The 10,571-nt window shown below is 31.7% G+C and overlaps 2 protein-coding genes and 1 long non-coding RNA gene across 3 annotated transcripts; 2 read left to right on the top strand and 1 right to left on the bottom strand.

Annotated features, from left to right (window-relative positions):
- The first annotated feature begins 1,842 nt into the window (after positions 1-1,842).
- Positions 1,843-3,078, top strand: LOC111408930 (bZIP transcription factor 44-like). The gene has a single exon (XM_023038772.1). It carries the CDS (start codon positions 2,338-2,340, stop codon positions 2,845-2,847), a length of 510 nt encoding a protein of 169 aa, XP_022894540.1. The 5' UTR covers positions 1,843-2,337; the 3' UTR covers positions 2,848-3,078.
- A 3,343-nt stretch (positions 3,079-6,421) lies between these two features.
- LOC111408928 lies at positions 6,422-8,429 on the top strand. Its single transcript, XR_002705384.1, has 2 exons — positions 6,422-7,052; positions 8,087-8,429. It is a non-coding gene; the product is annotated as an uncharacterized LOC111408928 (long non-coding RNA).
- On the bottom strand, positions 7,343-9,073 carry LOC111408927 (peroxidase 9-like). Its single transcript, XM_023038771.1, has 4 exons — positions 8,753-9,073; positions 8,449-8,640; positions 8,098-8,263; positions 7,343-7,917 (listed from the first exon to the last, which is right to left on the bottom strand). Exons 1-4 carry the CDS (start codon positions 9,002-9,004, stop codon positions 7,505-7,507), a joined length of 1,023 nt encoding a protein of 340 aa, XP_022894539.1. The 5' UTR covers positions 9,005-9,073; the 3' UTR covers positions 7,343-7,504.
- Positions 9,074-10,571: the final 1,498 nt, after the last annotated feature.

The following is a 10,571-nucleotide window of genomic DNA, read 5'->3' as shown; positions in this document are numbered from 1 at the left end:
TTAGAATTTAAAAATAAATGTTAAATAAAAATATCTATCATATTAAAATAATTATGAATCAATTAAAATCTATTAATACTACAATATTAAATAAGTACATAGATGAAAGAAACAATTTTTATAAAATGCGAACAAGGGCAAAATAGGGTTAAATGAAAAATTCTATATTTGGTGTAAATAAATAGTGTACACCAAATTTGATGTTTTACATCAAAGATAAGGTATCATTGAAAATGTCTGCATCTTGTTCATTTTAATTGACTTTTAAATCCCTCGTAAGTTAATTAAACCCAGTCGGTCAATGAATTTTGTTACAACTCATAGTGGTGCTTCATCCGCACATGTCCATAGTATCTAAAAAATCGCTTTCGAAGTCAGAAATTTTGATTTTGGACAATTAAATAAAGAACCGGGTAGTAACATATGACAGAAAATTATTTCTCAACCGCGTGAATGTGTTCGGTCAAGTCAATACCAGATAAGGGCAAGACATTTTTGAGTATGAAACATGCTACTCACTTTCGTGCTTCTAGATGAGGGATAAGGAGCCGAGGAATTTGGTAAACACAAAATCAAAGAAACAAATGGATAATAATTTTATCCCTAATAAGAAGGAGATCTTGACTGATTCAACCGACACCAAAATTAAGACTTAGGTTTTTGACCACAATATATAATGTGAATATTATTTATTGTAAATGAAGAAACGAAGAGTCTACGCCATGTGAAATTAATTGGCCCATGAATTCTGGATTAAATTAGTTGTATACACCTGGTGTGTTACTTTATGTACATACTGTTTAAGCAACGCGTGAAATTTTAGATCAAAGTGGCACATGATGTACTATTTTGTAATTAGGCTCTTATTTGATGGTCATTATACGAGAAAAATAATATTTTAAATAATGAATTTTTGGAGAATGTGTGATTAAAATATAGGGAAATTTTTTAAATTTAAGTGGAAAATATTCGATTGTGTGAATGTGCGATAAAAAATTAATATGTAGATTTTTTTATTTTTATTTTTTAATATAATGGTTGTCAAACTGGGGATAATCAACGTGTAGTCCAAAAAAATTATATCTAGTTATTTAGACTCAGACAATGAGATACGTGATATTTTATTTAATAATTTCAATATTCATTTGACAGAATTTGTAATTTTTGCTAATGCTCTTGATTTGGAACAATTCCAGGGTTGTTGTTGTTGTTTTTTTTTTTTTTTTTTAATAATTTATAAAATGATGTATTTTACAATAGTGTTATAATAGAGAATGTATGGTTAAAAATAAAAAAATTTTTTGAATTTGAGTGTAATATTATTTTATTGAAAAATATATAATTGAAATATGATCAAATCACCGTTTAAAAGTCCATTTTGATTAAAAAAAAAAAAGGCTTAGTCAATGGCTCAATTAAACTAGTTTATTTATTAGGGTATCCTTAACTAAGATTTTGATAAATTTTAAAAAATTATAAATCTTAATAAATTTCTTGGATTTAAATAGATTTTCACTAATTTCACAAAAATCTCGTTAAATACGTTGAAATTTCATAAGATTTGGATACATGTATCTTTTAATTTGAAATCCATTCAAATATTTTTAAAATCCCTATAATAAAAAATCTTTACAAATTCACTAATCAAGGAGGATACCTAAATTATAAAAAATTTCATTAAAATCTCAATTAAAAATACTTAAATTTTAATTGATTTTGTCATCAAAATCTCGGTTGAAAATACGTAAATTTAGTAAAAAATTTAAAATTCATCTGAAATGCATACCTTAAATTACACAAAATTAGTCAATTCTCGTGAGAATTAATTGCCAACTGTATCCTTTCTTGATTTTTCTTGAGTTTTCTTGATCCACCCTTCTCCCCTATAAATCTGACCCTTCCTCAACCTCGAAAACCTCTTCCTCTTTTCTTTTTTTCTGCTCTTTAGATATTGAATTTCCAATATACTGTTATTATTCTGCTTCCCTGCCTTAGTTCTTCAGATTTCTGGGTTCTGATTTTAGATCAGAAATTAACCCGTTTGATGCAATACGGTCTTCATGCTGCATAATTGGTTATTGATGTTTAAGATTCATGTCTCCTGTGCTCGTTAAAATCTGCCGTTCTGGGTTTATGGTCAATTCCTTCCTAAGTCGCAGAACCCATCTTGTTCAATCTTTCTCCGTTGCATTCCTCTACTGGTTCTACGTGTTTTCAGAAAAAAGCTTTGAATCTTTATACATATAGCTTATAAATATATAAATAAAGAGCCCTACAATTTATCGTTTTTAGGTAGAATTTTATCAGTAATCCCTTTTGGTGTGAAATATAAGAAAAATGGCTTCTTCGAGTGGAAATTCTTCAGGGTCTAGACAGATTCAGAACTCGGGCTCTGGAGAAGATTTGCAGCAGTTGACAGATCAAAGGAAGAGGAAGAAGATGCAATTAAATCGCGAATCGGCGAAGCGATCCCGTTTGAGAAAACAGAAGCATTTGGATGATATGATGGCTAAAGCGACTGCGTTGAAGAATGAGAACAACCAGATTCTTACAAATATAAATGTCACCAACCAGCACTATATGAATGTTGAGGCTGAAAACTCAGTCTTGAGGGCTCAAATGATGGAACTCAGACAAAGACTGCAATCCCTCAATGAAATCCTCAATTACATCAAATCCAACAGCGCCACCGTCGCGGCCACTACTGCGGCGGCGCCAGCCACCAACCTCATGTTCCAGGCTGAGGAGTTTGAAGGGTTTTCTGATGGTTTCTTGAATAATCCATGGAATTTAATGTACCTTAACCAACAGCCCATCATGGCCTCAGCTCAGATGTGTGATTATTAGTCTTATCTCATGGTGGTAGTTTGTTCAAAATTTCAATGGTGAAAAAGGGTTGAAAGAGTAGTGTTTTTTATTTGCTTTACTCTTATTAATTAGTTCTATTAGTGTCTTAAATAAAATTATTATATAAGTTTGTGTAATAGTAAATGCCATTCCAAATATTCTAAGCAAATACTGTTGGGGATATTTGCATCATTTTCCACTTGAAAAATCTATCAAAGCAAGAATTTTAAACCAGAATCTAACTGGATGTCCTTAATTGAAATTTCAAAAGATTTTATTTAGGAGTGATCATTTCTCTCACATTTTTCTAATTGGTGGACCCCATGCCTGAAAGTGTTGCAGTGTTCGGATGAAAATAGTAATTGAGTCTTGACATTTTTTTTTCCCGTGGTTTCCACAACTATTCACCAAATTTTCCAATATTACCTAGAAAGCATGTTTGGTAATGATTTTTAAAATTGATTTTTTAATTATTAGGAGAAAACTAAGGTCCATTTGTAAGAGAAGAAGTTAAATATGACGATTGAAATAGTAAAATAATAATAAAAAAATTAATTTTTTAATAGAAATATTACTTCCAAACAGAGTCGTTCATTTTGTCGTCACATTTGGATGGGTGAAGGTAAATGTGTCAATCCAACGCTCAACGCCCCCATTAACACAAATAAATGTCTGACAAAGCTGATTCCACTTTTGCATTTTAAAATATCTTGGTACCGTTGATAAATGCATTGTTGACCAAAACGAGGGCTTTATTAGAGGTACTTAATGTACCAAAACAGAAATGTTACAGTCGAGGGGGTGATCATTTTTTGGGGATCATTTTATTTCATATGGGACTCACTCTCATGTGACACATCTGTATAACTTCTGTAAAATATTTTCTGTACAATCAGTATTATTGCTTTATTAATGTACCAAAACAGAAATGTTACAGTCGAGGGGGTGATCATTTTTTGGGGATCATTTTATTTCATATGGGACTCACTCTCATGTGACACATCTGTATAACTTCTGTAAAATATTTTCTGTACAATCAGTATTATTGCTTTATTAATGGGGGATTTTAAAAGTTTGTGTAGTGCTCTACTAGTTTTGCTTGGATTGCAATTTCAGTCTAGATGACATTGGATGATAAGTTAAATAAAACGTGAAATTAAATGAATCTTTTGATTTTGAATAATGTTATTTATAGTCACCTTACATAGCGTACATGTGACGATTAGTGATTCGATACATAAGGTAATAAAAAATACAATATTAATATATTAAATCATTAGCCACCACATATATGTCACGTAAGACGACTGCAATAGTAAGCGAATGTAAATAGTATTAATTTTTAATTTTACTCATTAATTAATACCACATTGGTGCCGCCTAAATTGGGGTTGCGATCCCAAGAGCTAAATGGCACCACCCTAAAAGTTTTGGATAGATTTCAATTTTATAAATGCATATAATAAATTCTTTTGAAATTGCACCATTTTCAATGAAGATTTTTGTGAAAATCTATTCAAATTCACAAAATTTATTAGAATATATAGCCCTCGTTTGGCCCATATTAAATCTAATCAAATTAATTGAAATTTTTCTCTCTCCTATTTTCAACCATAAAATTTTCAATAAAATAATATTACACGTAAATAAATTTTTTTTTCACTCTTTTACAACCATCCATTTTTTAAAAAAAATATTATTCCCCTCATTATAATAAAAAATAATGGAAGCCAAACGGGGGCATAATCTACTCAAATTCACTGCCAAACGGGGGCATAATCTACTCAAATTCACAAATTTTCACAAGCTTAAATGCATTACTTACGAGTTGTGATTCTTTTAGGGTTCTTGATTGTCTTCTCATATAAATAAGAGAAATTTCAGTGGGACAGTTCCACCGCCCCGCATGATGCGACTCTCCAATGAAGAGCCACCACCTTATCGAGTGGCCCTCCCTCACCCCATGAGTTGAGGTCATTTTGAGACTTGATTTTTTCTCTCTTTCTATCTCAAGTCCAAAGCTGGTATTGCCTCATTAAGCCTCTATTTGATGTCCATTATTTTGAGAAAATGAAGTTTTGAATAGTGATTTTTTGAAACATGTGTAGTTAAAAAGTAAGAAAATTTTTTGGATTAACATGCAAAATATTTTATTGTGTAATGAATGGTTGAAAATGAGTATGAGAACTAAATTTTTTTGAAATAACGATTGTCAAGGGCTAAGTGATATCAAATGTATCGTCGTCTAATTGTGGAGTTAGTCTATAGTACAACTTTATGGACTCAAGTAAATTTTGGAAGAAGATTTCTTCGATGTACAATTTATGATTCAAGCTTCTTGTGTTACCCTAACAATTTTCTAATATCGAGTTAAGTTCATTGAAGCCTACCGACAAAATTGAACCAAATTTAAATCTAATGCTCATGGTAAAATTTAGTGTAATTTATCTCATTTATGTAAATCGGGAGTTTTATTAATACAAAGAAAATAATTTCAACAATATCAACAACAATGTTCGTGAATAAACTTGTACACATTTTAACAGCTTTTATTTAATTTTGTTCATGTAAAGTTGGTATACTGTAAGATTGAACGTGACTTCGATAACATAATTAAAATATTTTGATAATTATTTTAGGTTACCAACTTTTGGTTAAACCAAACCTTTTCTTGGCACGACAAGATATCATGCGTAAGGTTTGTTCTTAGGGAGCATTATGATCATATTTTCTATTGGTTGAGATTTGGTAGTGGTTGGAACAAGTGATTATAGAGTCAATTGGGTGTCAAATTTGTATTTAATCTGATTTGATTTATGAAAATATTTAATTATTACATATATCGGATAACACAATTGATAAGTCAAGAAAAGATCGTAATCTATTATATTAAATTGGACTTTCAGTCGGTTGACACAATACTTAGAACACCTTTATATATGTTACTTTTTTATTTTATTTTAAGTACATTTTTGAAGTATCGTTTACGGTAAGGTTAAAATAAGTACCCTAAGAAGATAGATAATAGTTCAACACTAAGGTCAATAATTTTATTAATTTATTTTAATTAAAATTAATTTAAATACTTGAAATAAAATAATTCTTAGGCAATTGAATATCTATTTGTATGGTTTTCTATTTTCGAGATTTCTTAATTTATCAAATTAAACAATAAGTCTGATTTGAGAAGATTGAACAATTGTGTTATCATAAATATAAACTGTAATTGTCTTCAAAAATAAAATAAAATAGTATTAAACAATTGTCCTATGTTCTTGTCTCACTTTTTTGAGAAATAGTGTGTATAAGAGAGAGAAAAATATATTTTGAAAATAATGGGAAGTGGGAACCAAACAAATGCTCAAAGGTTCATATATCCATTTTTTTTTTTTTTTTTGAAGTAGAAATCTTAAATTTAATTTTCTTATTAATATTATCTACGTGGGCTACTGCCTAGTGGATTGCAATCCAGTTTTGTAAGAATACGTCAGCCCCTTAACCCGACCCAAAAGTCTAACTTGTACTGTGCTAATTCGATCCCAACTATTCTAGTCCCACATCGACTGAACTAATTAACTTCTTTCAGTTTATATTGAGATACGTTGAAAGAGTAGCTCGTCCCTTCGGGGACATCCGATAAAATTGGAACGATACAGAGAAGATTAGCATGGCCCCTGCGCAAGGATGACACGCACAAATCGAGAAATGGTCCAAATTTTTTTTGCAATCTTACCGGAAAATTTATCTTCCTGGGATTTCCCCCCTTCCGATTAGGGTTCTTTTAGGAGCTTTTGGTTGTTAAAATGCATTGACGTGAATTAAATTCTGAAATTCGAAAATTTCCAAGCAGAATTATGATTGAATGGTCCATTTTTTCTTTTATCAACGTCGCCGGAAAATTTATCTTCCAGGATTTTTTTTTTGGCGATCGAATGAGGTTATTATCGGTGGTTCCTCTCGTCAGTTTTCCCCCCTTCTGTAGAAAGTCTGATTAGGGTTCTTTTATGAGCTTTTGACTGTTCAAAGCAGAATTATGACGGATGTTATTGGTTATATTACTCAACCATCTTCCTTTTCCTTGTGCATTGAACAATGCATAATTTGATATCAGTTTTACAGTGAATAAACAAGGAGGCGGAGTTGAGCAGATGGCCTTACAGCCTAATTGCAGAAGGCCCTCTCAGTTTTCTCATCAATGTGACAAGGTACTATTCTGCTTCCTTTAAATTGCTTTTGAAGATTGTGTCGAACAGAAAGCTATTAATTTTTCTAATCACTGCGTGAGTATAGATTATCAATGTGAGGTATTGCAGAACATAGAAACTAATATCATGAACATTTTCGTCTTAACTAGATCGAATTTGTGGATTTGCTTTTTGATAATCGTGGGAGGAGAGGAATTAACTCTGGCATTTCACCATTTTAAATCTACTGGTACAGTCCGTCTTAGAAATAAACAAAATATAAAACATGAACTAATAAATTAAAGAGAAAATGAAATACGATGATTTAATTATTGAAATATCATCATTTGTCATCTGACCATTTTATCGATTCCCAATCAACTTAAATACAAGCATTTGACTCGCCGAAAGGCAAATTGAAACCGGACATTAAGTCATACAGCACACTTCATCTAGAGACACTGAATAAATTTTCAGTTCACTAGGTGACAATTCTTCCTTATTTCACCTTTTGAACCAGTAAGAGGACTTATGTTGCCCATTTTGTTCATAGATTTTACAAATTGGTGGAAGAAAAGAGCTTCATCTTCTGCATAGATTTTCACCAACTCCATGGTTTGGCGCATATTTCCAGTCAGCAGAACTTCATCGGAATTGAGAAGCCCCTTTCCCCGTAAAATGAGCTTGAAATATGTGTTATCAAATTTAACTGGGGATCCAAAATCAAGTGGTGAAATGTTATTATCTCCACCAACTTCAGGGCAGATTTTTTGTAAGCCATTGTAGTAGGTTTTCTCTAAAGTTGCATCTGGTTGGTTGTTCCCATTTTGATTGTACAGCCTTTGTCTGAATGTCACGCATCTTGCCACCCCAATTGTATGGCCTCCTGTGATTTAACTCGAGATAGAATTGTTAAATAAACAGATTATAAGCAGATCATATATGTTCACAGTTTTGCTTCTTTTCACACTACCCAATAAAGGATCTTTTTCCTGATTATTTAGTAAATCTGATTACCAAGGCATATTGATATACGAACAAATTCTTTCTTGTAGAATAATCTTACCTGAAAGAGCAACAAGATCTTCAATATCCAGACCTTGGCGCTTGAATTTTGTTATGAGGGTTTGGATGGTGGAATTTGGAGCAGGAATATCAGAGTTTGATCTACTGAGACTTGCTGTTTTCGAGTCCTTTCTTCCTAGTGGCACTTCCCAATGCGGTCCAGCACTCTGTAGCATGATCATCATCACTGTAAGTTTCATGTAAGTGCGGACGATATGATGGAAAATGCGTTGAGTAATTTTCTTCGTACAGTTTATTTGATAAAAGGGGATACTGAATTTTTCCTCGGTAGATAGCAATAAAGATTGTTATGATTTTTAATGAACTTTAAGATTAATTTGAAATGCCTTACTAATATGACAGAATCCCGAGCAGCAAGAGCAATAATATCTGCACATGAAACTGTGTGAGGGCATACTGTTTCCAGTTTAGCCTTGATCTCATCAATCACTTCAAATCCCCTTATTGAATTTTTGTTTGGTGCAGAATTCTTTTCACTAACTATTGTAGCACTATCATCTAGCAGGATTGAAGCATCACAACCCTATAAACAGAATTCAATAGTAGCATATAACATAATCTAAATTAGTAGTATGATCAAGTAAATACTTAATTTCAATAATTACTTCTTGCACATGAAATCTTAATCAAGCTACCTGCACAAAGCAATCATGAAAGTAAAGTCTCAGTAAAGAGGCAGCCATTCTGGGATCTTCTGCTATGGCCTTCTCTAATACTGACATTATAATCTCATTAGCTTGTGGGCATGAATGATCGTAGAATTCTGGGGCGAGCCCTGAGTAGCCTTTCCCACCCCAACCATGTCCTGATCCCGGAAAGGCTTCTAACAGAGAGCAAGACAGAAAAGCAACTGCTATGAGACAGCAAAGCACCTTGACAGAAGCCATTAACAACTTAAAAATGTACAAAAACTCTCTTTCTTCTTCGGAGATTGTTTTGTGAAATTCCTGTGAAGCATTGTATATATATACACTTATCTATAGAGCGAGAAAAAGCGAGCTCATGTGATCAAATCAACTGCTCTTCTACCAAATCCTCTTGCTTCCACTACTTGCCTCTTATGGCTAACCATGACCCCTTCAACTTGTAGTATATACTCCTTTATGGATTTTAAAGAGAGGAGTTTGAAATTTGTGAGTGTTTCTGGTTTTAGATTCACCTGCTCCATGAACATATACAGAAATTCCATTTGTCACATACTTGATCAGTTTATGGAGTTTTCCTCATTTGACAATTTGCTAGTTTTTCTTACATTTATTGCCAAAGTTAACGTACTAAAACGGACAAAAAATGCTATTCTTATGGGTGCTAAAAAAAGGTACAAGATCAACATGCTGACCAGTAGTTGAACACAAAAATTGCTTTAGTTATAAAGGGGAATTAATTATTCTTTATTTTTTCCCCAGAGATTATCCCAAGAATAACGTCCCCGAATTTTTACCTTGGGAAAAAAATTAGTGTTCAAAATAAAAATATATTATATTTAAAATCTCGAGTGGTAGCATTGATGGATCAAGATTGTTTGTGTAGATTGGACTGGATTTCGTATGGAGTAAATAGTGAGCATGGATAAATATAGTTATGGAGTTAATTTTCTTTGACAAGCATGTACTTTCCACATTAGAAGGTTTCAAATACTTTTTCATTGAACTAAGATGGGTCAATGCTTTGTTTTGATGAAGTTTGTAATATATTTCTTTATATCCTTATTTATGTAAACTATTATGTACAAGTCGCATTATTCTTTTCGTTTTATCAAGGCGTGAATCACTTTTACACGTGTTTGTAGACTTTGTCGTGGAAAGAAACTTTCCTTTTGTTAGTGAGTCTATTAACCTTCTCCAAATTCCATCTTTGACCCAACATTAAAGCATCTCTAAAGTAATCGATGAATTATTTAAAAATTTGTGTCACATAAGCTAAAATAGAGATATTTTTAAAAAAAAAAAGAAAAAAAGAAAAAAAAATTCATCTTCAATATAAGCTGACAGAAACTCTTTCACGTTGAGGTATAAGATGAAAATAAAAATATTTAGAGTTACATCTAGATTCAGATGCTATTTTAGACGGAGTGACTCGACTAAATAAACATATTGCTTTTCATATTTATATTTCCTTTCAAAATGTAGACATGACAATGTTTTTATTTTTAAAAAAAATACAAAACACGTAGATAGCAATCTATACAATGAATTGGAAACGAATTTTAAGATTGAATGTTTATTTATTAATATTAATGCCATGTAGACTCGAAGTCTTTCAACTTTCATATCATCTGAATAATAATCCGTAGAATGTATTAAAGATTATTTTAACAAAGATGTAGGAAAAGATTCTAGGAATTGCCTAGTAACTGTCTGTCGATCAAATTTTATTTGCAAATTAAGAAATATGGAAGCATACGTGAAATATCATGTTTCAATGGCATTACGTAGGATACAAAGAATCAAGGAT

Source organism: Olea europaea, chromosome 14 (genome assembly GCF_002742605.1).
Source record: "Olea europaea var. sylvestris chromosome 14, O_europaea_v1, whole genome shotgun sequence".
NCBI classification, from domain to species: Eukaryota; Viridiplantae; Streptophyta; class Magnoliopsida; order Lamiales; family Oleaceae; genus Olea; species Olea europaea.
Note: the sequence above shows the minus strand (reverse complement) of the source record. Positions and strands in the feature narration are given on the sequence as shown.

Bases quoted from the DNA above. Each gene is read 5' to 3' on its own strand.
- LOC111408930 (XM_023038772.1), top strand. From the start codon at position 2,338: ATGGCTTCTTCGAGTGGAAATTCTTCAGGGTCTAGACAGATTCAGAAC.
- LOC111408927 (XM_023038771.1), bottom strand. From the start codon at position 9,004: ATGGCTTCTGTCAAGGTGCTTTGCTGTCTCATAGCAGTTGCTTTTCTG. The intron at 8,641-8,752 runs GTAGCTTGATTA...TTCTGTTTATAG, and splicing joins TTCATGATTGCTTTGTGCAG to GGTTGTGATGCTTCAATCCT. The intron at 7,918-8,097 runs GTAAGATTATTC...GTTAAATCACAG, and splicing joins AGATCTTGTTGCTCTTTCAG to GAGGCCATACAATTGGGGTG.